The following is a 27,917-nucleotide window of genomic DNA, read 5'->3' as shown; positions in this document are numbered from 1 at the left end:
GCCACGAGACAATGCACGTCGCAGGCAATCAGTCAAATTAGGCATTCTATCAAATGCCTAGGCAGATGGAGATAGGAAAATACTCAGAGTTTACGAGGTTTGTTATGTTTTCACAAATACCTCTCAAATTCTCGGTATTTAGAGAGTAAAAATCCATCAAAGTACAAACTTTCATTGTATTTACCGTTCAATAATGCTCCTCGTATTTCTTCAACCGTCCAACGTGTGAAAACTATTCATCGTAAAGTGAGCTTATAGAAATACATGAATATCACTTTCTATGAAAGTCCTTTGATGGAACGGGAATATTATTACTTAAAAAACAGTATTTTCCACTAAAATTGAAAACTTTCAATCTATTTCGGGAAAAAAAATCCGGTAAATTATTTTCGGGATCAGCGCTAAAATCACCTATTTTGATGAGATTTTTTTCCACGCATATTTTCCAAATCCGCACTTCACTTCTCATCCTTTCTTCATACCGAGCATACAGAACTTTCTTTAAAATGCGTTTTAAGAAATTCGATTCGTTTTAGCTCGTTTGAAGGATTACCGATTATCGTTTTCTGACAATATTTTGGGTAATTTCTATTTGCCTTCTCAAGCAGTTACTCTGAAAATTTCTTTTAATAATTTTCTTATAAAAAAGTTATAAGATCGGAGTTTTGAAACACCGCAGTCAAGATTCGTGGTTATTGTTTCACCATCAATTACGTTACACAAACATTACGTTTCGGTGACATTTCCATGCGTCCCAATGCATGGCGTTTGGATACTTCTCCGCCATGAGTACTTTTCCCACTGTGCGACGAAGAGATCGGGGGACAGACAGTTGGACTGCATTTTGCAATTTGGAACTATAAATTCTGGCTCATCTGAATAAACACTTATGTGCGTAGGGAAACTAATGGCACATACGTTGTTTTTAAACCTGGCCAGAATTTATAGTTCCAAATTGCGAAATGCAGTCCAGTTGAGCTTGGAGCACCGGAAGCGGGTGCAATTAATTCGTCGTTTGAAAGCGAAAAGAGATTAAGCGAATGCTCGCCGTCTCAGCGCAGTTCGCCCGATGAGGATGAGATTCGCAGAGGTGGTTAGGAATCTTGCTCATTTTTTCCTCCTTTTCTACTCAATCTTTTTCTCCTTGTTTAATTCCGTCTCCAAATGTTCAATGCAAAGTTTTACCACACCAACGAGGTACACAGAGAGAAATATTAACACAAAAGTTTGGTTAATACGGGAAGTAAAACACAAAATAACCCTAGCCTTCGGTTGACAATTTCAAGAGGAAATGTCAGCTAGTTTTCTTGAAGAAATTTCGTAAAAAACGAGTGAATACCAACGTCGGAATCGGAGGAATGCATTTCCTCAGTCTTTCCATTGTTTTCTGCGCTGAATTCACCGCAAACTGTACCAAAATCAACACATAATTAATGTTGGTTTGTGTTTCACTTCTTATTGTAACCAAAAGTAGCACAAGAACACAACTATTTTTATTAATGTAAGTAAAACATAGGTATCTTCTTGGGAGGGGTCGTCCCTAAATTACGTAACGCTCTAAGGGGGTGGGGTCTTTGACAGCGTTACGCAGCGTAACAGGGGGTAGGTCCGGTAGGTGGGTACACAGCGAGGCGTTACCCGTTACGTAACGAGTTTAAATAATTTTTTTTCGACTTTCTGTAGAATTTTTCGTTGGTCGTCTTTAGAAATTTTAAAGAATCTCGAAAACATTATCGACGATACTTTCGCTTTTCCTCACTAAATAGAAACGCCAACCCGATCAGTTAATGTAAGGTGATATTTAGATTATTTAGTGCGGGCAAATGTCACGTAATTTTTTGGGGAGGGGGGTTCTAGCATAGCGTTGCGAAGCCCCACAGGGGGGTGGGGGCAAGCATGGAAAACCGCAAATTTATAGCGTTACGTAATTTAGGGGCGGTCCCCAAGTTACTGACATGGTTCATGACGCCTTAAAAAGTCCTTGAATTGCCTTGACGTAAATGCACCTTTTCTCCGGGTCGTATCGGAATATCTAAAAGTATTATTTTTCATATCGCATCTTCTGTAAATTCAAAGAATTTCCCCTTACGTAAGCGGGCGGGAAAAACTTGAAATTGCCATGATTGCCAAATTCTATTTCCGTGGCCATCCTTTTCGCTGAAACCGATAACGTATGTCCGTCGTCCGACCCGCGCGAAGAGTAATTTCAAAGGGTTGGATGCATTATGAAGTCAATTTTCCCATGCAAATAGGTTCGGCTCTGTCATCGTATTACAAAACTCGCCCCGCCCCCCTCCGCGCCTGCATTTGTTCGCCAATTCGGGCGAATCTCGAGCGACCTGACCCTGTTGGCGGGTTCTGATAAAGTTTCTTCTCTCATCTACTCGTATCGTTGGAGGAGACGCCTGGAAAATTCTAGGAAATCCCATTCTGATCACGGAGGGAAAGTACAAGAAGAGTCTGGAACGAAAAGAGTGGGCCGACCGCGGCGCTGGATTATTCCGCCTCCGTGGGAAAGTGGTGTGTGCGAAATTGCGGTCGGATTCAGGCCCACGAAATTTCGAGGTGAGAAGAAATAATTTGAATGTGTCCTTGGATGAATGAAGATGTTGCATGTGTGAGGAATTTGCGATTTTACTGTTGATTCTCATGTAAAAGTTTGCGAGAAACACGATGGTGCCACTGGTTTTCTCTGAAATCAACTCCCAAGCTCAAAAAAAGCTCTCAAGTTGAGGCCAAAATGGAGGAGATATCCCACTCTACCCTGAGAGTCCACCTCTACACCAAGACAAACTCTCCATGCAAAAGATAGGGAGCAAATACATTGACAGGGTTGCCGTTATTTCAGTTTTGGAGTCCCCAAATAAAGTGGCAGCCCTGTCAATGCATTTGCTCCCTATCTTTTGCATGGAGAGTTTATCTTGATGTAGAGGTTGACTCTCAGGTGAGCGTGGGATATCCCCTCATTTTGGCCTCAATTTGAGAGCTTTTTTTGAGCTTGGGAGTTGATTTCAGAGAAAACCAGTGGCATCATCGTGTTTCTCGCGAACTTTTACATAAGAATCAGTGATCACATCGCAAATTCCTCACACACGCAACATCTCCATTTCGTCGAGTCATGCCGACCGCGGAACACATTTTCTTCGGAGAAAAAGATCCCAGGTAGAGTATCAAGTATTCGGACAGTATAAACACTGCGAGGAGCGGTGAAGAAAAAACCGTTGGCCCTGAAGTGCACCAGCGATCGAACTTTTATCGATAGCGAATAATCTAAATCCGCTGGAGACGTGAGCCGAATCGTGCGAAGCTCAATCCGAGGTTCGGACCGTAGTGCGCCGTCGACTCACAGGGGCGGACCGCAAGCCCCCCTCGCCATCCCCCTAGATCTCCCTTCGTCCCCCTTCACCCCCTTTGCCTGAGTCACAGGGGAGTCCACGAACGCTCGCCTGTCACAAGTCTCCTGAATTGATTAGACGCTGGGGTGAAATTAACTCCGCTCCGGATGTCCCTACCGACTGCCGGACAGTTTCCACAGTGAGGATGGGGGGATGGAAGGCGAAAATAAGACAAAAATGGAACCGCGAAGAGATGGGGCGAGCTTATTACCGACGCAGCGATCTGCCCGAGAAATGTTCCGAAGGGAATTTTCATTGCTGGGACGCTACTCTCGCGAGCTCTGCACTGAAAAAAAAATCTCGGTGTATTTACTTAAAAAAGGGTAAAATTACCAAGAATTCAGGGTTCTAATTGATCCCAGTTTTTTCTTGGTAAAATTACCATTTATGGAATTGGTAATTTTACCGAGAAATCTCAGTAAAATTATTGAACTTTCTCGGTGATTTTACTAGACCTTGGTAAAAACGCCAAAATTTCTTATCAACTGTGGTAGAATTACCAACGTAAAATGGCAAAGTTACCGGGAATCGATTACCAATATAAGTGGTATTCTTACCTGAAAAAACAGTAAAAATACCGGTTTTTAGGTAAGCTTACAAGTCTGTCTTGGTAAAATTACCAATAATTGGTAAATAAAAAGTGAGATGGTAAAGGTACCAATGGACCTTGGTAAAAACGCCGAGAATGTTTTTTCAGTGTGCTGCCTTGCTGAGGAAATACGCCGTATGTGAATTTGAATGTTGTCAAACTTCTCTTTATAAAATATTTACTGATGAAGAAACTTATGAGTATTTTATAATGAAAATTTTGAATGAAATTCCCTGAAAAATTTAAAGAAAAATGTTCAAATGTTTCCCTGAAAATTAGCGTTTCGTCAAAGGAAAATTAGAAACTTTCGAGGGCTCTTACGGCCTTCTTTCTCTGGACGGCAGTTTGAATGTTTTATTCAGGGCGTCTGCGGGGCTGAGCAACCGGGCCAAATTAAGGGAAAGAATTCAGAAAGGATTTGTCATTTTTTCCTAGTGCTACAGTAGTTGAGCTTTTTCATTTTTTCACAATATTGATCATAAATGATTGTGAGTAAAAGGGAGGCACCTACCTTCGCGAAGAAACTTGCGGCAACAAATTAACTCATGGCAAATTAAAATATTTACGATCGTTACAGCACGACCGCGGTTCAGTTGTAAAGGGATGTTAGTGGAATGGTGGGTGTCTTAAATTGGAACTATCCCGTTCTCAGGGAAAATGGATATTTTATATATATTTGCCATATTTCAAAGTTAGTTATTGACAGTTGATTTTGATGTGTGCTATTTTGCAAATGTTAGTCCTATCCTATAGCAATTGCTGTGAAAAATTAGCTATTTTTTGCCTGCATCCAGCTCAAGCCGTAGAAAACTCAATTTTGGACAACCGATGCTACCTTTGTCACTGTGTGGGTGGTGTTTGCCAAGATTAACCTCAGTTGGTGCCGTATCAACTAGCTAGTGCTTTACACCATACTTCAAATCATAGTGGGTTTAAAGCACCGATTTGGTTGGTGCGTAGCACTAACTAACCTAACTAACTAGGTCAAAATCAGTTCAACAATTTTTTTCTCCTTGCTTAACAGTGCATGCGATAGAACTTCAGAACATTATCCGTGAGAGCCAATAAAGTCCCTTACGGGTATCTGTCCTTACTAGTCTTAGCTTCGTCTAGTCGCCCTCGGGATCTCATAGACTCTATGTTCTCACCCGGAGGGCTGCGTAAATATTTGCCTGCGGTGGCGGATCGCAGGTCGCGGCGATAGCGAAAGGCGCAGCGTAGGCAACCCGCATAGCCACGCCGGCGCACACTGAAACGAGTCCACGGGAAAATTCGGACAAAATTCGAAAAATTCGAAAGCTCATGTCCTCTACAGTACGAAGCAGAGGAGATTGAAAGTGGCTCTTTTTCATAAAATTTCCGCTCTAAACCACTCCTTAAAGTTGGAATTTCGATGAAATTAACATCAAAATTTGCAATTTCCGCCAAATATTTCATGTCCGACCTCTCTTATCGTCTCTTGTCACTGTGCGGTGGGACCAGCCGAGCACAAAGGAGCCAAGCCGGGCCCCGGCCCCGAAAGAGTCGGCCGTTAATGCGGAGTGGGGGTTGATTGCGAAACGCGGGCTTACAATTGATTTCACCTGATCCCACTACCCCCCGCCCCCTCCGTTCGGAATCCTTTCAACCCCGCTCTCAGCCGGTGCCGCGACACCGGTGTTTGATCCTGCTTTTCATTTCGTCGCCCCCCTGACACAAGAGCGTATCTTCATTTTCATCTGAGCCCTGAAACACACCAAGTCGTTTAGAAAGGAGGGCTCGACTCAAGAGGCAGTTACGCTTTTACGTCGTCAGAGCGACGATTTGAGGGGGGCGGGGGCGGAAAACCAACACGGTATGACACTATCCACCGTAGTTGCTATTCGAGTGGCCCGAGTTGTGGGGAAAACGTCGTATGAACATTCGATCGTTGCCATAATTTGTCCGATTAAATATATATATTTTCGAGAAATTTTTGTGAATTGTACACGTGCTTTGGACTAGATTGCCAAGAAACTCCTTCTAAAAAAAGAGAGAGAAAAAACGCAGCGTGAAAATTCGCAAGTTTTCCTGAAAATTCGTGTTATATCAGGGAAAATTTGGCAATGTGCGAATGTCAATACGGTGTTTTTCCTAAGCACGGCAGAATGGCGATGGAGCTTTTTATCGCGTGGGGCTAGCAAACTAACGAAACGACCAGGTTTAAACCGATGGTTGGGGAAGACCTAGTGAACCATCTGGAACAGCATCCTGGCAAGAAGGAGTCTGTTGCAAACGAGAGATGCTGAGAAAACGAAGTGAACTTGCCAAAGGTAAAATTTCCAAAAAAAGAAAACACGGTTAGTACATCAAAAATGTCTCAAAGACAAGCCGGAATGCACCGGCGCACTAATTTGCGCAGTCAGAATTGTAAATTTTAAAATTTACCGCGTCCGGAGGAATGTATTTTTCTCGCGTTTGACTTCAATCGTTTAAAGCATTCGAATTGTACTTTTGTAGGTACAAAGGCCAAATCAATGCCTTAGATTGATTTCAGTCATATATGAGACGGATTTTTAGCAGTTTGCGAGAATGCTCGTTAATTTAAGTACTATCTGGTGACTAAGACAAAAAGAAAGTCTTAAATTAATTTCTGTTTAAACGTCTTGTGTTCTGTGTTCATGTCTTACATTATTCCTGTTCATTATATCAGGATCAAAGTATGAATACTTCATATTTATGTAATGAATGTCGATCGGTGAGGGTTGGCGAGGAACGTTTGTCACAAGAGGATTAGCGTTTTGTCAGACAAGTTTCATTCTTGCGCTCTCAAAACGCCTTCAATTAGTGAAGATACGAAAAGCGTACACCCGTGCTCGAATAGTTGCATGTCGCGTTTTCGCCAGAATCTCCCAGTGATTGACGGCGCTTTAATGGGATTACCTCTCACAAGTCCGATACACTTTAGTGGGGGAAATCTAAAAAAGTGAGCCATGATTAGGGATGGGGTTGTTGTGCTAGCAATCGTATCAACTAATCGAACCGGGTTGAGAAAATATAGCGCAAGTTGGAATAAAAACAACAAGGCAGCGTTTCAGTCTCTCGACAGTTGACTCGACCACAATGATGCTCTCCGTTTCTCCGGGGATACCCTTGCTTTTTCGCTCTTGTTAGCCCTGCTCCCTCGACAAACGCCCCCCGGCTACGGTTCCCCTCCTCCCCCCCTCCCCTGACGCATTAACCCTTCCGTGCGTCCGTCACTCTGCCGGGTCGCTTTCTCTTCCCGCGTAATTCTCTCCTGATTTTTAAATCAAATATTTAAGCGTTAAAAACACTCGACGTAACGAAGCCAGACTCAAGTCTCCCCCCTACCCCAGCCTTTACCCTCTTTTTCCCCGTGGCGCAGCTCCGTTCTCCGTAGTGTGTTACGTCACGGCGTCCCAATTCCCCCATACTTTACTTATTCCGATACTGAAACTCGGAAAACCTGCATCTCAGCCCCCGTGTTGCCGAATTGCTCACGGAAGATTTATAATTCCTGAAGTTTTCGATATTTAACGTGAAATAAACTGAGTTTAACAGACAGGAATAGTCACAGTAAAGTGCGCCGAAGTGAGAAACAAGGTTCGGAGTTTTATTCCATCATAAGGTTTAATGTTGATGATAACATTAGCGCATGTTTTTTTTTTACTGGAAGTATTTTTTCTCCGCATTTTCAATTTTTCACTTGCGATAATGTTCCGTCAAATATGCTGGAAAAAACCCTTAACTCGTTTATTCCCCTAAATGTTTCTTGGTTCCGTTTTTTATTTCAGTCCCTTCCGGAAGATCGCACGCACGAGAGTTGATGAGATGAAAATTATTGAAGCTTTTTGGAGGAATGATGCATACCATTCCTTTACTTTTTCGTTCCAATACAAAGTTTACAACCTGGTCAAGCCTAGATTGTTTTAAGGTTTTTAAAAGGGTTTTTAGATTAATATCTGTGGTTGATCACAGGAAGAGGGACCTTATTAGGCGCAAGTGCAAAATTTCTATAACCGTATTTTTCAAATTCACCGTAACCTAACTCAACCGAAGAAAGATAAAGCTAGAAAACATACATTGTAAAGACCCTTCACCAAGTATCCAAATTTCGGATATCAACGATATTTTTCCACCAAAAATGATTGATGCACCAGAAAAAAGTCTTTTGATTTTAGAGTCAGAACTCCATACTCTTGAAACCTTTGACGAGAAAAAGTACTCCTGATCCAATCGGATGTTTGCTTGAATCGAGAGCTAAGAACCTAAATCTAAGCGGATTTCTTCTTGATTCAAGCCAAAACCTGATTGAATCAAGAGCATTTTTTCTTATCAAATTTTTCAAGAGTCTGAACTCTACATCCAAGATACTTTTTTCTAGTGTGAGGAACTGATAGAGCACAATAACTCGCTCAATGTTAAACGATAAATGTCTCGAATTGAGTCCTCAGCTACGAGAATATTTCACATTAGATTTAGGTTTGCGAAACCAATAGATTATATTCGATACATCAAACAGGTGAGATTGTATCGATATCGATTGGTTCAACTTGTAAATGTAACCTGAAAAGTCAATTTAGAAATCTGAGGTAACGGGTCTTTTATGATTGAATTTCTATTCTTTCGAGCACCAAATGGATTACATTTTGCAAAAAGGAACCACTATTTCTGGTCCATTTTAGAAACAACCTAGGCCTTGTCTCCACGAGCCGTTTCACGAGATTTGTCCCAGGGAAAAATCCCACTTACGAAGTTGGGAAAAATATTGAGTTAATCAATATTTTTCCCAGTACCAATTATGGTACTTGTACCCCTAGGACCCACTGAGAGAAGAAGAAGAAGTGAAAACGAATCGTGCGATATTTTATTCATTACTACATTGTTAATGTTTGTTTAGTTAAAAGAATGTGTCTAATTGTCAATTGAGTGCAATTATTATTTTAATCCCGGTTAAATACTCGACTTTAACCTATTTATCTTCCCGCGAAAACTAGTCGCAGGACTGTATGAGCCCCGTCCCGTGGAGACGGTAACTGGGAAAAATCCCAGAAGTTTCATTCCTGCGATTCGAACTTGGGACAAATCCAATGAAAACGTCCCGTGGAGACAAGGCCATACATGCCATTGGTTTCCCTATGCAGATATGTGTTTTTATGGGAGAGCCAGAGATGGTGGTTCCCTATTGCAAAATGTAATTCAAATGGTAATGAACAGGAAAATGGTCAGGAATTTTCTCATTTTCAGCTTTTCCAACTTAAATCCTAATATTTTGTGTAGGGTTATGTTCTCTTTTTTTTAACCAAACGATACATCGAACTACTATCGAATACAATCCATTGCTCGACTCTTCAATCAGTAGCCATGACTCGGGGAATCCAAGCGCGTTGACTTTTAGATCCCGAACGAAATGAGCACGCGTGTATTCCAGTGATGATCGAGGAGTCCATACATTTCGGACGCAATTCCACATAATCTCCCAGTGCCACCGACCACGCGAGCATTCACCTACATCTTTCATTTTCCTTTTCATCATTCAAAGCACAGAAATCCCCCGACCCCCGTTCGCCCGCCCAGGCGGAGGATCAAATTCGATTTTCATCGTAACTCAGATTCGAAAACGTCGGGCTCCTCGCACAGTTTTACTAAATGAGTTCAATCCCTCTCAAGCTCGTTCCCCCCGCCAAGTACCCCGGATCCCGTATCCCCGTCTTTTCGTCGCTGCTCTGACGTAAGGACGTATGTTTATTTCCACATGAGCCCCAGAAAGAATGGTGTCATATGGTGAACAGGGCTCGAGCTAGAATCGAGATACGTCCTTGCGTGAGAGGAGCGACGTTTTGAGTGCGCCTTACTGTGCTCGTATCGGCAATTTCAATACGCCCGCGTAATGGAAGAAGCCGAGATCCGGGCGCAAGATGCTGATTGCTAAATCTGGAACGAGCTCCACGTTTTCATATTCGCAGATGGCACGCTCGATTTTGAAATGAGCGTGTGTGTCGGAAAGAGCGTATCTGCGCGCGGGGGCTGGGTGGAGATAGGCGGTTTTTGTAGGGGTGCATGTTCGGATGTTTGTTCGCCCGACTCGTCCATTTTGCTGACAATAAGTTGGATTTAATCAGCGTTTCTTGTGAGCGCCGCGAATGTCTGAGAAAGAGGATGCAGTTCATTAAGGGCGCGTGTATGCGAGCGTTGTTTTCCCTTTGTTGTTCTACGCTCTCATAACTTCTTGAATGGAGGTTTGTTGAGTTCTGTAATTTTTCGGAAAATATTTGAAAAATGATGTCCGCTAATTATTTTTTTAGTAAATATATCATTTTTGTTAGAAAATATTAGCCTGAAACAGTTTTGGTAAATGCTTGAATAAAAACATACCGGTCAAATTCCTTTTAATAGTTTCACGGACGATGTTTAGTAAAACATTTTCACTTTTACATTTCTCGTGTGTTTGTTTGACACCTTCGTTCAGCAGAGTTTCTTATAACGTTGAAGAATTTTTTTTCGTCTTTTTTTTCTCTGCCCCCCCCCCCCCCCTGTCATTTTTCTTCTGCAAGAACATATGGATATTTTTGTCTGTATTGTAGAACGGATGTACTACTCTTATGCTTAATAACGAAATAAACAAAACAACAAAACAAACAAAACAAAACAACAACAAACACAAACAAAACATTAACAAAATAAACTTCTTAACGTAACCTGCAGTGTAACTTAAATTATTGAACAAACTTAAAGAAAAAAGTCACGAACAAGATCATTCAAATGCCTCTCCATCCATGATAGTGATTCTGTGAGATACAATTTTAATCTTTCTTAACTCTAGCGCTACGGATGGAAACAGCCGAAAGGGAAGCCTTTATCCGCAACACGAAATAAATTTTAATTTTTCGGAATTAAAATCCGGTGGACTTTCAACTTCGAAAATAAGGCAATGAACGGCAGTGGGTAAAAATTGGTGTGTCAGTCGACTCACGCTGATAACATTCTCAAGTTTTCCGAAGACTTTCTCCACCGTATCCTAAATTTTAAAAAACCAAGACTCCATTCCAAATCTTCCAGATGTCAGAAAGAGCTCCTATCGTCTTTTTTCCATCCAGTGTGCTTTTAAACAAGAAAGGTAAAAGTTTTATCTCTCCGACTCAGATTTGATATTATTTTTTCAGATTCTACAATGTGCTGTGTGAATTGAATATTTTCAAAGAACTTATGCCATTGCAGTAACGAAATGACTAATTCTTTTTAAAATCTGATACAATGGCCAGAACTTAAAAATGTTGTGCTTCGTGAAAATAGCTGTATCCTCAAAAAATACATCCTTCTTCTGACGGGATATTTACAGCCTCCGTCCCTTTTCTCCACAACTCAACAGTAATCGCAACACACAAGTTCTTCAGATACCTTGCTACAAACTAACGAGCAGTGAGAAAAAATGGATTAACCATATGGGTCTAGACATGTTTAGAACTTAATTTTAACTCAGTGAAATCCTTTAAAACCAGGCCACGCCTTATGTGCGTCGTCCATCGGAAACTACATCGAACGATCTATGATTTTAAAATCAGTGTCATTAGGAATCCGGTCAGTTTAACTTTGAAACACCTTCGCGATGATTGAAACCAATCAAATTTATGAACTTTTATTCGCGACGAAGGTATGTTTTTGAATTCTAAGTTGTCCGAAACCACTTTGTCGCATATTGTGCTGATCCTTCAGAAATGCAATCTTTCCTGAACGATGCGTTGAATTTATCCTAGTGCAACTTTAATCTCGCGGTTTTAATCGAGGAATTCAAAGTCAGAGTGACTGGTGATACCGAGTTCAGTATGTAGTTACTACCAATTTAAAAAAAAAGTTCTGTTCGACCGAAGACCCCGGTTCGGGAACCGAGGACGGGCGTCAAGATGGACTCCCTGGAGCGGCTGATGGACATGTCGGCGGCTCACAACCGGAACCGCCCTCTGGTGGAGAACAATAACAACAACAACAACAACGGCAACAAGGCCGGGAACCTGGCTCACAGCCTGGCTTCCATAGTTGCGCGCAAGGGTAGACACCTAACCGGCACGTTCTGCCTCACCGGCGATGCCATGGAGGCCATCATCCAGTGCTTGGTCTTCCTCAAAGCTTTCTCGGTAAGTCCGCACGAGCCTTTCACAGCGATTTGTATTTTCGAATCGGAAATATATGTCTTTTCCTGAAGATGATTAATTGTTGTTTGATGTTTTTTGTTTAATTATTTCACGAATCTTTTTGATGATATATGTGTCACGCACGTAATTGTACCCGGTGGTTAGGCGAATGCATGGTTATTTGTACGTTGGAAAGACTTCAAGTGTATTTGAATTTTGACGTTTCAAGAGTGGAGTTCTTGCTAAGGTCAAGGATTTTTGATTCCTAATCACATATGTGTAAAATATTGAAAAAATTATCATCTAAAATTAACCCTTAGGCCCAAAAAAGCTCCTAAATGGAAGGCCATAATGCCGGATTATTACACCAAAGTAGCAGGTAAGAAAGTGCACGCCTATGTTCAGTCAAATTCTCTAATTCTCAGAAGGCACGAAGAGGCTATTTTTCCAACGAAGCGCTGGTGAAGTCTTAGCAGAGTGGAACCTTGCCTACAATCCTACATATTCAGCCGTCTCTCCGCATTGATAATTTGACCATACATGGGAGTGACATTGAACTCACCTGATATTTTCATCATGCACGAAGAAAAAAACCTCGTGCGTGGGACCCGCAGTTTAGGTCATATGGATCTCTGAAGTTTTCAGATTGAGCATCTGAACACTTTAGGTCTAGCTGTCGAGGTTCGGATCACATATCTGAAACTTCAGTTCTTACATCTGAGGTACTTCAGATGTGAGAACCGAAGTTTTTCGGATGTGAGAACCGAAGTACTTCAGATGTAAGAACTGAAGTTTCAGATGTGTGATCCGAAACTCGTCAGCTAGACCTAAAGTGTTCAGATGCTCAATCTGAAAACTTCAGAGATCCATATGACCTAAACTTCGGGTCCCACGCACGAGGTTTTTTTCTCCGTGTGGCCCAAGTTGAACTCTGGAGCAGATTGTAGACAACAACAACGCCTCCTCGGAAAGTTTTCCACGAGATATTTTCAATTTCAATATACTCCCAGCCTGAATTAAAAAATCCTCATCGCTCTCCACGCTTCAGTTAATTATGGAAACGAATCATATTTTACCCTCGTCTTCAACATGTATACTGTGTCGGCTCCACTCAAGCTCGGGAATGCTCCATTTTTGCCGGCAGAAGGGTAGGGCCTATCCCCTCGCTTTTTTACTGTCTTTTAAAAGCGCCGCCGGTTACAGAGTTTCAATAAGTTCAACTTTATCACCGCGGAGCCCGTATTTGGCTGGCTTCACGCTGTTTGGCTTGACGCACATTGTTTAGGGATGCCGCTAACATTTGATTATTCGCTGTTTTGAATCTGAGTTCTCCCCCCTCCCGCTCCCCGCTCCTCGGTTTTGTACCCTTTTATTACTTTCTCTTCATTACTCGCGAAAGGGTCCAGAAAGAGAGGATTGAAATTGAGATAAATGTGCTGCTCTCAGTTAGTCGGCTCATTTATCTCTTTTTTGATGGCATTTTGGCGGGACGGTCGCCGTGCTGTCGGTTTTGGCCAGGACTTTTTCTGCCGAATGAAAATTTTTCGAACTGGGAGGAAAAAACCTCTTTAAAATCCCCTGGCATTCAAAGTATACCAACGATCTAGAAACTTTAGGTAGGGGGTCCCTATGCTACGCCAACAGTGAAATTCGTAACACACCAGGAGCAACAATTAGGTCAGGACGATGATAGTCGGTTTCTATGGCTTCTTATGGGACTGTTGCTGTATACGGATTTATATTAAATTTAGACCCAAGTGTTTGAAAATCTGTGTCCAGATATGGAACTTAGACATTCATCAAGTGCGTTTACGATGAACATTTACTTATTATTCATGAGGGAATAGAAGAATCTGAAAATCCCGTCTCTGCTTAATTTGTTATGACGATAGTAATCGGCAAAATGGGAGTTCAAAATTGAAAATTTCCGGATAATTTCAGGTCCAAAAAAAAAGAAAAAATCCGGAAAATCGGAGCACGGTGTGATTCTGAGATATTTTGTGAGACTGTTGGTGGAAGTTATTCCGGGTTCTCTTAGTCCCGAATAAGAGTAGTCAAAATGTTAGTATTCCGGAGGAAGGGGACTGAATTTAAGTAAAGCTCCAGACGAAAACACTCTGACTAATCAGAATTGCGGAGGAAGAAATTCCGGATAATACGAGTTCCCGACGAGAAATATTGAACAAATTAGAATTTTTGGTTTTATAATTTCATCTCGGGGAAAATACCCCGTTTTTCAGTTGATCCGGCAATCTCGCGAGAAATGGCCGAGAGGAAAAATCGGACTCTGGAAAAGGACGAAACAAGAATTAATGAATTGAATACAGAGCATCGGAGTAAAAAAGCTGCAGGGATTCTGTCTCGGGGGAGGGAGGGAGGGGGTACTCGGCGAGCGCCCCTGCCGTGAAGGAGGCAGCAACCCTTCACACGTCTCCGTCGCGAAAAACCGCGCAAGTGCGAGGGGTTTTCGTGGGAGTTGAGCGGTTTGGAGCGGGCTCGGGAGGCCTAATCCCCCCTCATGCAACGGGATGGTTGTTGGATCGTGTGAATGACAATAATAAGCCCGGATACACTCCTGCAAAAGCGTGAACCTCGTCCCTCGAGTGTGAATGCGAGTGGAATTTTAGCGACAACACGTTGTCGTCGCTGTGAAAATTTAATCACCGCTCACGACGGTCTCGATTTTTCAAAAATGTTTCGTGTTAGTAATCAACATGTTTTAATTTAAGTCATAACGTTCGGTGGGATGCTCGTTGAAATTGATATAGGCAAAGCGATAGACAAAGGAGGTAGAAAGAAATTGGAGGGATTCTATCAGGGGAAGCGGATGTTTCGATTGGGCAAAAGAGGTAAATAATAAACTATCTAAGGGCAACCCACGAAAGTAGGTTTCTCCGTTAGTCTCACTGGAAAAAAAAACTCATTGGATCTAGAGTCCAGACTCTTGAAAACATGGACAAGAACAAATATTCTTGATTCAATCAGATTTAAGCTTAAATCAAAAGGAAATCCGCTCAAATTAAGAGGCCTGGTTCTTGATTTAAGAAAAAATCCGATTGAATCAAGAGTATTTTTTCTTGTCGATGTTTTTAAGAGTCTGGACTGTAGATCCAATGTATTTTTTTTCTAGTCTATAACAACTACCCCTTTCAACCAATAGGATCGCTCCCTTTCGAGTGGTCTTCTTTGTTGATAGCTTTGTCCAATAATTTTAAGGATCAGTCCGCTTGACTGAGAATCTACTGGATTCACCAAGAGCTCTTCATGTCCTCTGGAAAACCAGGGATTTTGGAGGAGTCCACTCAACGGAGGAATTATAGATGAACTGGGAAAGCACTGATTTTGAAATATGGGTAAGAAAGTACGGGCATCCCATGGATTTTTCATGAAAACATACGGACAGTAGTGATTTTTGTAATAGCCCTAACGAAAGAGCCGTGGAGATAATTTTGTGTAAATCGTTAATTTTTAGTGTGGTTCAGAAGTATGTGTCTATTTCAATAATTGTGTACCATTAGCATCATTGTATACTTTAGTGAACCATTGATAGTACCGTGAAGTAGTCAATTTCATCACGTTCCCGCGAAATCTTTGGCAGTACAGTCAGGACAGTAGTGATTTTTGTAATAACCCTAACGGAAGAGCCGCGGAGATAATTTTGTGTAAGTCGTGAATTTTTAATGTGGTGCAGAAGTATGTGTGTTTTTCAACAATAATTGTGTACCATTAGCATCATTGTATACTTTAGTGTACCATTAGTAGTACCGTGAAGAAGTAGTTAATTTTATCACGTCCCCGCGAAATCTTTGCTACATTTTACGTTTTTTATTTTCTTATTCTTATTTTCCTTTGCTTTTTCTTTTATTACCACACACTACATAAAAGTCGCTTCCACAACGCTCTCTGGCGTTCTGCGACATCCAAACGCCACATGTGACTATCTTCCCAGAGGTTGTCGGGCAACTGACACCGCAGCATTTCTTCGCCATCACCCTGCCGTAATCCCTTCACGGGACGTCCTCTTCGCCTTTTTCAAGATGTACCCAATCCAAAACTTGTTCGGGCAACCTCTCCTCCAACATTCTTTGCAAATGTCCATACCACACCAACTACCTAGACATGATGTCGTGCACAATATTACTTTTAACCTTCATCACTTGGCAAATTCTTTAAATACGGACCCGTCTCGAGATGCCGGCAGATCGCCACCAAAAATCCACTTCAGTTGCCTTCAACAAGTTTGAAGTTTTGCGTTCAATTTTATTATTAAATATTCATAATTCATTTTTTTATTTTTTCCTCTTTCGTAGAGGTGGTACCATTTAGCAACACTGTCCGGGAGACATCAGCTCGAACAGCGCTAATGATCGAAGTCGCATTAAAATTTGATTCCCCAATGAATGTGTTTGATTCATCAAACATCATTTGTTGCGCGAACAAACGAGATAATCCTCTCCCCCATTTTTTTCCTCGGTCATTTTTTCCCCGAGCCGCGCAATCAATTCGCCCCTTGCGCCTTTGCATTTGAATGAACCTGAGAATCGGCGCTCAAAATTCATCAGAATCACAAAAGAAGCGCGACATTACCCGACTTTCATTCATGATTTTGTGCTGCCTGTCAGATCGTGGCTTGATAAATAAGTCAAAAGCATTCATGCTGAAAGGAACGATGAACTGATTTTTTTTAAATCTAACTGCAGTCGACGAGCCTTAAGGCACGCAAACTATGTGTAGGTAGTTCTTAAGGTGATTCGATGGACGCCATATTTTGTGTCAGAACGGCAAGCGATATATCGCATCAATTGGTTCCATATTTTCAGCTACTCGTCATTTTTCTCCTATTTTGAGATCGCAATTTTGTTGTCAGGAGTCTAAAGCACTCACTTACCAATTTTAACAAAGAAATTCAACGTAATAAAGGCGTGGTTTTTTTCAGAGAGAAAACATCGCATTCGATACTGATATCGAAACTGCACTCGAATGCGATATTTTCTCTCTGAAAAAACCACGCCTTTATTACGTTGAATTTCTTTGTTAAAATTGGTAAGTGAGTGCTTTAGACTCCTGACAACAAAATTGCGATCTCAAAATAGGAGAAAAATGACGAGTAGCTGAAAATATGGAACCAATTGATGCGATATATCGCATGCCGTTCTGACACAAAATATGGCGTCCATCGAATCACCTTAATACGGGGTGGTTCAAAAATTTAGACCCTTACAGTTAACTTTTGAACCGTTGCATTCACTGATATAAAATTTTGAGTGTTTTCTGCGATCAAAAAAGTAGTGAAAGGTTACTCTTATTAATTGCAGAATGTGCCCAAAATGTCAAACCTCTAAATGCTACCACTCAAAAGTTAACAGGAGGTGTCCACCTTTAATACACATGATTTTTCCACAAATCTATTCCTGAAAGAATGAACTCAACGAAAAGGAAGTAAGTACGTAGGATTTGCGTTAGTTATCGTATTGCGTTGGTAACTCAAATGTTTCTCAGTGTGCAAATGTGTTTCTTGTATCTAATCACCTCGCGAATCGAATGTATTGTCTCGTAATGCCACATGTGGACCTCAAGATATTTTTGCGTTGGCCAGTTATGACCGTTTTCCTTTAACGTTATAATAATCATGTACTCTCATTTTGTTTGTTGCAGGTAAGATTTCCTTGCTTTTCCCATTTTTTTCGAGCGTACGCAACTTATGCTACAAAACTTCACTTTCCCGTAAGTAAAAAGTAAACTTAATTCTCTTTCATTTGCAACCTAGCAAACCGAGCTACATAGTTTGGTGCTTTACTCCGTCAATTTTTAGTTATTCATCAGTGGCGTGACGTGTTTTGTGATGAATCGATTGATCTGTCTTTGAACCTATGGACAAGGATCGATTAACAATGTGTTCGCAAAGAACACTTAAATAATCGATTCTTAACCGTATCCTCAAATGGGGAAATATCGATGATTTACGCATCGCCTTTGTTATTCACCCATTGACGGCCATCGATGAAATTGGAGCGGAGTACCTAGAAAAAAATAACAAAATACTCTCGTTCATGAGTCTGAAGAACCACCCAAATCCATCGCTCCAGAAAGTCGGATTCTGAAGACCGTCTTCAGAAGTCTGAGAGCTGTGGAAACAACCCCTGAGCCAACTGAGCCAAGCATTGAATTCACGAAACTATCCTCAATAAAACACCCCCGTTGAGTGCCCCCTCAGATCCCCCCTCGGAGGGAATCGGGAGCCCCCGCCCCCGGAAAAGATGACTGAGAATTGATTTGCATGAAATATTTATTCAAATTAAAAGCTATTTAATGAAGCAATTTATCATACAAATCGGTGTTCAATACGGGCGTCCCCTCGCCCCCGTCCCTGCGCGCGCCGTAATCCCCGTCTCAAGCGGGAGCTATTACGAAAGGATCCCCCTGTAATCCGGTCCCGAAGCCTTTATCCGCCAACAAAAGGATGTTTTCAGTCAGGGAAATGAGTTATTCGCCGGCCGCCGTCGCCTCGGGGAAGGTTGCGGAAAGGGTGAGTGCCTCAGACTTTTCCCGCTGATCCGATGAAGGAGTCCTCAAAAGGAGCTCCTGTTGAGCTCCAGCCATCTCCACTTCGGGTTGTAGTGAGGGACTTCTCCGCGCAGGGGGCGCCACCTCTGTTTTTTTTTCATTTTCTTGGTAATGTCTTGGGGGGAAAAATAAATGAGAACTAATGTGAAAAATTAATGATCGAACTTGCGGAAATCAACGAAATAATATTTAATTACTGCGTACTTTCGTTAGGGTGGCGACGTTCAGCGAAACCTGAAAAACTTAGGGAATTTTTAAATAAAATGCTAGAAAGTTGGATAATTTGTTTTCATTTGGAGGGATGTGAAATTTAACAGCGAGGTTCCCTTTCTAAAAGCAATCAATGATGTTTTTTTTTTTAAAAAAAATTTAAATCTGATAAAAATATTCCTTAGCAATGTCAATTTTAATTTAGGCGTTTGTTTTGTGCAACAATGTGAGGAAATACCGGGAAAAGCCAGCAAAAAATCCCAAAATCACCCATTAGCGAAAGAATAAGTTGGATCTACAGAATATTGATTGTTTACCTGACCCATTAGTTACAGGAAAAAAATGTTAGGAGCTATCCCTTAAAATTGTGGCACGCCCCGAATTTTTCGGATCATATGGACATTTCCAATTAATCGTGGTAGCACCGCAATTCTGGTTAGGGCAGTACCCTAATTAATTGGGCTACCACCACAACTAATTGGAGTACTACCCCAATTAATCAGAAATGTCCATATCATCCAACAACCGCTACCTCTTTTTCCCGTGTGGTTCCAGATCGTCGCTACAGTACAAGCTATACTCGGAAAGTTACTCCGTAGAACCCTCGAACCCTTGTGGTTGATCAGATTGTATTGCAGCCGGTTGTTACCACCGTAGTGAGACAATGAAAGGCAATGCAAGCTCTAAAGGCCCAGGGAATCACAGGTAGACTCATGTAGCTAATGCAAACACTATCCGGTTCAAATAGTACGTTTGTGAACTTTTAATAAAAAGAAAGAAGTTTTCTCGCTTTTAACAAGGTCGGAATCATTTGGACTCCACCCCACCGTCCGCCGCACCTTTCCAGGAAGGCACTACTTTGTACGCTCCCAATTAAATGAAGTGCTGCTAGACAAGGTACGATCTTCAGCATTTCGTTCCACGTTGTCTTTTTTTTTTCGTTGAATCAACATACCCGGGAAGTTATACCTATAAACAATGGAAACGGGAATGGACTCCTAAAAAAACACAAGCATTTATTTAATGTAATTAACTTTAATTCAGTGACGAAACTACATGTGTTTTCCGTCTCATGTATGATTTAGGTTGGATTCGATTAGTATCAAGAGGACGTGGTGTTGTATTGTTAAGGAGTAGATTTTCAAACCTCTCTTTGCGTTAATAGTTTCCAATAGAAAATACTGAGAGAGAAACACACGACTTGGTGGTTTAGTTCATATCCGGGTCAGTCCAAATGAGATTTCGTTTTCTGAGTTAGAATTCTTCAGAAATTAATAGTCAGCGACTTATTTTTATAATATTTTTGGAGATCTCAGAGTCCCTCAGAGTCATGATTACTATAAGGCATGATGTTTCTTCATTCATGGTATTTTATACTTGTGTCAGATTTGCTTTTTTTCCCCGTGACATTTGAGGGTTTTCAAAGAAACCTATTATTGCTATGATAATATCCTTTTTGCAACGCAGCGCCCCGGATGAAGTGAAAACTGAACCGCATTATTCATTTTTTTGGTCAGTTTAAAGTCTGATGAGCTAAAAACATGGACTTGGGGGTTTAAGGTCTGTATACATACATACGAGTCGCTGTTATAGCGCTCTTTGGCGCTTTGCGACACCTAATCGCCACAAAGCTCGGTCTTCCCACAGGTTATCAGGGAGTTGACACTCCCTCATCTCACTTAACACCCCCTGTCGCCAACCTCTCACTGGGCGTCCCCTACGCCTCCTCCCAGGAGGAACCCAATCAAGCATCTTTTTTGGCAGCCTCTCTTCCGTCATCCTATTGACATGACCATACCAAACAAGTTGTTTGGTCATGACGTCGAACACGATGTCATTTTCGACTTCCATTATCTGACGCACTCTATCATTACGGACCCGATCTCTCCTAGAAATTCCTGCCGACCTTCTCCAGAAATCCATCTCCGTTGCTCTTAGCATATCCTGTGTCCGTTTCTTCAGCTGCCAAACTTCACATCCGTATGTTAATATACTTTTTACTACAGCGTTGTATATCCTCCTCTTGTTATCTTTGGAAATCCGCTGATCCCAGAGGATTCCATTTAACATCGCTATAGCCTTCCTTGCTAAGGTGTTCCTTTCCCTGATAGCTTGATCCGTCCTTCCATCCTGGGTCAACCGCACTCCCAAGTACTTGAAGTGCTCGCAGCATTTGATCTGCTGCCCATCCTCCAACTCAATGCTTTGCTGATCACCACCAAAAGTCATCTTCTCAGATTTGGATATGCTGACTTCCAAACCCCACTTCCGATATTCTTCTACTAACTTGCGCATCATGTACTCCGCGTCTTCTTGATCTTGAGCAACCACCACCTGGTCATCAGCAAAGCACAGAGTGAACAGAGTTTCAAGATCACCCAAGGGGACACCCATACCAGAACACTTCCTTTTCCATTCCTTTAGCACACATTCGAGGTAAATTTTAAATAATGTTGGCGACAAACAACATCCCTGTTTTAAACCCTTAGTCACATAAAATCCCGCTGACAACCCCCCATAATACTTAATTTTGGTAAAACTCCCTTTATAAAATCGCTTGACAGCATCAATCAACCCCCCGTTAAAATTCGATTTTTCCAAGGCCTCCCAAAGTTTCACCAACGGCACACTGTCATACGCTTTCTGGAGATCCACGAAAATTAAATGCAGCTCCTGAGCTACGGCCATTTTCTTCTCAATGACCTGGACAATAACAAAGAGGTGATCTATCGTAGACCTGCCAGCTCTAAAACCAGCCTGCTCCTCTGCTTCGTGATCCTGCCATTCGTCCTCGATCTTCGCTTTCAGTATCTTCCCGTACACTTTGCTTATTGTCCCGGTCACTGAGAGCCCCCGGTAGTTGTTACAGTCGTCCTTCCTTCCCTTCTTTTTGTAGATGGCCTTGATCCAGGACTCCTTCCACTCCCTTGGTACCTCGTCACCCCTGATGCATTGCTGCATCAGTTTCCTGAGGCACTCAAAGAGCTTGGCAGTCCCGTACTTGACCAACTCAACAGGAATCCCGCCAGGACCCGGCGCTTTATCATTAATTAGCTCTTTAACCGCTTTAATTATGTCACAAGTGTGAATCCCCAAGTTGTTCATTCTTCCGTTGTCCGTGCTGCTGTCTCGAAACTCTGGGCGCCTTTCCGTCAAAAGATCTTTAAAATGATCCTCCAGTTTTTTAAGTGATATCGGAGAAACGATGTCGCGCTTCATGTCTCTACGTAAACCTTTAATTAACTTCCAGCTCTCAGCACTTTTTCTCCCCCCTAGGTAGGTGTTAATTCTAGAACAGTTGCTTTCCCAAGCTTCATTCTTCTTCCGTGTTATGAGGCTCCTAACTTTAGACTGAGCTTTCCTGTAAGCAACTTTATCTTCAGCCTTTTTAGACGACAGAAATATAAGATGTTTTTGCCTCTTGAGATTTATCTTGTCTTCAATTTCTTCATCCCACCAGTAAGGATGCTGCTTTTTATTACTGGTTTTGCAAATACCTAGGGCTTCTTTAGCTGCAGAGTGGATACAATCTTTAATGAAATGATATTGCTCTTCAGTGGTACCCGAAAGCCCATCCCCCAACTTCTCATCCAAGCGTTTCCGATACAGAGCCTTGACACTAGGGTGCTGCAAACTTTCGATGTTGTATCTTACCTCACGCTCTTGCATCCCCTGTCCCTGCTGTTTTTCAGGCACTGGCTCTACATCCTTAGTTCCTTTAACGGGAAACGCTATATCTGCTCGGAGGAAATGATGGTCACTGCCGCAGGAGAGTCCCCTGCACACTCTAACTTGCTGCAATTTCAGATTAGTAGAGTGCTTAACAATCACATAATCGATGATGGATTTCAATCCTCGCGTTGGCTGGACCCAGGTATACTTATGGATGTCTTTGTGTTGAAAAAAGCCATTCAAAATTCTCATCTCAGTTTGAGAACAAATTGAGATGAGCCGATCACCGTTATCATTAACAGCATCCTCCCCAAACGGTCCAACAACTTTACAGTTTACTCGTCGTCCCGTTCTGCTGTTCAAATCACCCATAAGTATGACTTCCCTGCCAGCACCAACGTTCAGAATTTCATCATTCAGATCTTCAAAAAATTGGTCCTTACACGCGACAGTGGCATCATCATTTACACCGTACACTCCAAGCAGCGTGATCTTATGTCCGTATAGGTTGAGGTTCATTCTGATAAGTCGCTGGTTGACGGCCTCCCAGGTGCCCACAAACTTACGTAGGCTTTTCCGCATGAGTATTGCTACTCCTTGCTGAGCACGCTGATCTTTGGCCACGCCGCTGTAGAATAGATCATAGTCACCGTAATTCTCTGACCCGTGCCCTTTCTTCTTGGTTTCAGTAAGAACAGCGACATCCACTTCAAGCTTCTGGATCTCCGATATCACTTCCGGTAGCTTATTCGAAATGCCTTGGACATTCCACGTCCCAAATATCAATGTCCGTTTTCTTAATTTTTGTCGACGTGTCCGTTTGTTTCCAGTGGTACCGAGGCTTGTTACGTTAGGTCTTTTGACAGTGAAACCTTTTACAAGTACCGGGGAGTCAGCCCGATGACTCAACCCCCAACCTGGAGGACCAGGGTTTGATTTTGGAGTTGCCTCTCCTAGACAGGTTGCTTTCACTTCAGCTCAGAGCCCTGTCTGCCCTTCTAGCAAGTGGTTCATACGCCCAGAGGCCGGTGACCATCTCCACTATCCCCTTTAAGGCAGGGGCTACCAGCTGGGGTCCGCAGGATTGCTATACCTGTGACAACAGTCCCCCATACGGTTAAGGTCTGTATTCAAAGAGTAAAACTCGAGTAGGTAAACAGTTTGTCAGGCACTTTACCAAATGTTTACCTTACATCATGCACTGGAAAAAAACACATTGGATCTTGAGTCCAGACTCTTGAAAATATTGGCAAGAAAAATACTCTTGATTCAATCAGATTTGAGCTTAAATCCAAAGGAAATCCGCTCAAATTAAGAGGCTGGGTTCTTGATTTAAGCTTAGATCCGATTGAATCAAGAGTATTTTTTCTTGTCGATGTTTTCAAGAGTTTGGACTCTAGATCCAATGTTTTTTTTTTTCCAGTGTGGGTAGAGACCAATTCAACGTCTAAGAGAAATATACTAGAATAACTCGAAAAACAACGTTAAGTGTGGCAACGAATCGGAGCAGCTTTATTCATATCATATTTTATTAATGTACAAAGAGAACAAAACCCCTGAATTTCTGACTTAATCAAACAACCCGAGAAAAAAAATGGGTCCTTTATTAAGAACCTTCCAATAATAAAAATATTCACCGGCGTCTCCTTTTCCCTCCCGCGCGCTACTTATATATTCTGTTTCTTTGCTCTCTGGCTTAATTGAAAACCCGGAAATCTCGCTCAAGCAAATGAAAGGCTCCCTCTCTCCGCTCGAAATTCCTCTCCTTAATTCCCTCCGTCGAATTTTCACCTAAAACCAGAAGTTGCGAAGCGGAAAGAGGAAGGGAAAAAAACGGAGGGCGCTAAGTGAGACGGATTCGAGGAGAATAAAAAAATCATAAATCTATTAAGGCGAAGCCGCCGCGAAAGGGGTGCGTCAATACGGGAGGCGTAATTTTCCGGGCGGGAAATATCATCATCGACTCCGCGGCGGGTTGCGTTCGGGGCACAGACAGGCGCGATATCTCTTGGCCTCATCTCGACGATAATTGAATGTAATTCCGCTGGAAGTATTCCAGTCGAAAAATAAACTGAGATTTAGGGGACGGAGCGAGGGGTGTGTGGTTGAGGCGAGGGGGGGGGGGGGGAGTCGTTTATTCCCATGAATGAGTAATGCTCTGTCCAGGAAGAGCGTTTTGCCCGACTCGAGTTTTGCCCGTTTTAACGCGCAATTAATGACCGTCTTCCGGATCGGACGAGTAGTTACGAACTTTTTCGCGCCGCGCTGAACGATCCGTCTCGACCGCTTTTCATACTCATTCATTTTTTAATTTTAAATGTTCACCGTCCAGAGACAACATAATTTGGACGTATTTCTGCCAAACGGAACTGCATGTACATCAGGGCCGGATTCACCTACTTGCCACCCATGGGCCGCCTGTATTTTGCTACCCCCTTCTCATTCGTATTGAAACATCAAAAACCATCAAGTGAACGTGCCAGCGGGGGAGGGGTGCATAAGACGCGTTTACTCGTGTTGAACACATTTTTGGGGATGCCCTGTCAACACTACTAGCAAAAGTTAAGTTTTGTAAACATATGTATGTGTGGACAAGGCCTTCCATTCATAAGAAATGAACGAAAAAATTATGATAGAACAAACATGAATGTGGTTTAATGATTTTAACTTCCGCCGCCGCGCCGCGCAGACCGCGCCGTGTTTGGCGCAATGCGTGAAGTATTCACGCAGTCTTGTAGGCGCTATCCGTTTCACGCAGACCGCAATGACCGCTCTGTGTTTGATGCAATGCGTGAAGTATTCGTGCAGTCTTGTAGGCGCTGATGTGTGTTACATGCCGATCGCCGCGTCGATGGCTTCTCCTTTTCATCTTAAGTCTTCGTCATCATTGCTTTTTGCACCGCGCCGTTCCAGGCCAAATTGCGTGTTTGGTTTCTCTCTTAAATCGACTAATTAAAGGTGCTATCTCTTGCATCATTGAAAGACAACAAAATTAAAAATTACTACACTCTTAGGAAATGAGAGATTTGGTCGCCTTTTCTCGTTTGTAATTTTTTTTTTTTTCTAAATCCGATATTTTTTTATACCTACATTTAAAAAAATTGCAAAATTTCCCGCCCTCTAGATTTGGTGCATATTTTTGTGTGCAGGAGAATATTTTTGAAATTCTGCTGTGAATTTTTTCAAGATCATGGAATCGCTGGATCATCAAAAATTGAACTTTCGACGACTGAGGTCCTCCTCTCTATAGATGGTCCAAAAAGTTTACTCGAATATTTAGAGAAGTAGTACTCAAAAACTTTCGAATTTTTGTCTTCGTGGATCCGTGAACCACGCCAAAATATCAGCTTCTCATTTCACAAAGAGAGCTGGCAAAGTTTAAAGTGAAACGCAAGGGTTTTCGGGAAGTAAGTTTGAAGAAGTGCTTCTTCTGGAAAGTTATACGACGCCAGAAAGTCGCCGGAAATATGTATTGGAATCAGGGAAAGCTCTTGGCTTGGAAGCCGGGTGGGCGGGGCAGTCTGAAAACTGCGCTGAATAATAGGAGAGCTTCAAAACGCAGTTTCAGCAATACCTCTATTTATCCCTACGATTCCGGGGAGAGATTCAAGTCACTTCGTCGTGCGGTCTGCTCACGGCGCACTTTATTACCAGCGACCAACTAAACAGTAGCGTAGCATGCTCAGCGATGAATCGATTCATCTGCCATTTAAATCCCCATACAATTTGATGGATGTTCTCAAAGAAACCACGTTACACTACACGTTTTGCTGCCTTTTATGAGAATTTAATCACATGAAAAAAGTCTATGTGCAGGCAAGTTAAGAAACCATAATTGCCTCCGGACTTTAATGGAGGGGCGTGGAGTGGAAACCAATGCGCATACGTGCAGTTTTTGCTATTTCGAGAAATACTTGTTTGAAGTGTCGGAATTACACGGAAATAAAAACCTCGTCTGTGGGCCCCGAAGTTTAGGTCATATGGATCTCTAAAGTTTTCGGATTGAGCATCTGAACACTTTAGGTCTAGCTGTCGAGGTTCGGATCACACATCTGAAACTCCAGTTCTTACATCTGAAGCACTTCAGATGTGAGAACCGACGTTTTTGGATGTGAAAACCGAAGTACTTCAGATTTAAGAACTGAAGTTTCAGATGTGTGATCCAAACCTCAGCAGCTGGACCTGAAGTGTTCAGATGCTCAGTCCGAAAACTTCAGAGATCCATATGACCTAAACTTCGGGTCCCACGCACGAGGTTTTTTTCTCCGTGTATATGGATCCTTATGCCGGAAAGAAAGTTCAAATTGACTTTTTGATGCTTAAAAATTGGAATTTAGGAGCGAATTTTTGACAGAGTATGCATTAACCCTAGTTTTACTTGAAATTATCAATATCTCAATTTTTTCAAAAACTACACTTATGCGCCTCGTCCTCCAAGCCTCCTATTTTTGCAAGTGCCTCTTCCTGTGTGTGGGTCTAATTTCGTAATCTTCCCCATCGATCATGTATCGATCCTAAACTATTCCATGCATCTATATTTTTCTAGAGCTATCAATGCAGATAGACTTTCTCTGTCCAAATGCGTTCATATCCCATGGGTGGAGCGTGGAGCTGATTCATTTTAATTTACTAATTTTACTGCGTTTTTCTTCACGCTATCAGATTTCTATTCTCGTAGTTCTAAAGGAAGATAAAACAACCCCCGCAATACTGTCGCAGTACACAGCGGCTGGTACCAGCTTCCCGGAGTCTCCCCCTATTAACTTTAAAACGTAGGTTTAGAGCTCTGCCTCACTAAGGAAGAACAACGTATGAGCACTCGAATATTGCCAAATTCTGTTTGATAAAATATAAATTTTCCTAACGACTCGCGAAATTTTATCTGTCTTGTTTTTACAAAGAGTTTTATTTTTAATCGGCAACATAGTATCATAAAATGGGCAAGTTATGCAAATCCCAAGCAAAATTCAGTATTGAAACGATGGAAATTGACCCCAAAGAGGGATTACAATTATTTGATTTGTCATCGCAAAAAGTTCAAAATACAGCTAGAGGCAAAAATTCTGTAATTTTGAAAATCTTTAAGGTTAAGTACCAACCTACCTTTACATTTTCAAAACTCGGAGAGTACTTTTTCTGATGTATTTTGTACTTTTTAAAAGCTTCAAATAATTTAAATCGGTTGTAAGGATCCATTTCCAGAATTTCACAACCAAATTTTCCGTAATGTTTACGAAAACTATATCCTTTTTATGATACCGTGTGGAAGATCTTACATAAACTGATCAACTGTCCTGCAGGACAAGCGTCGAACTTTGTTTCAGTTGCAGGCTGATTGTTGAAATTAATAGACAAAGCAATAGACAAAGAAGACAAAAA

The 27,917-nt window shown here is 41.9% G+C and overlaps 1 protein-coding gene across 10 annotated transcripts in view; it reads left to right on the top strand.

The window, feature by feature from the left end:
• Positions 1 to 27,917, top strand: part of rg (A kinase anchor protein rugose) — a 466,509-nt gene that overhangs the window by 65,484 nt on the left and 373,108 nt on the right. For all 10 annotated transcript variants that reach the window (XM_072299875.1, XM_072299877.1, XM_072299878.1 and 7 more), the window contains one exon: positions 11,127 to 12,095. In XM_072299875.1, coding sequence (XP_072155976.1) covers positions 11,865 to 12,095 — 231 coding nt within the window. In that variant the 5' untranslated portion in view covers positions 11,127 to 11,864. The remainder of the gene's footprint in view (positions 1 to 11,126; positions 12,096 to 27,917) is intronic.

The sequence above is a fragment of the Bemisia tabaci genome, chromosome 4, assembly GCF_918797505.1.
Source record: "Bemisia tabaci chromosome 4, PGI_BMITA_v3".
In the NCBI taxonomy this organism is placed as follows: domain Eukaryota; kingdom Metazoa; phylum Arthropoda; class Insecta; order Hemiptera; family Aleyrodidae; genus Bemisia; species Bemisia tabaci.
Note: the sequence above shows the minus strand (reverse complement) of the source record. Positions and strands in the feature narration are given on the sequence as shown.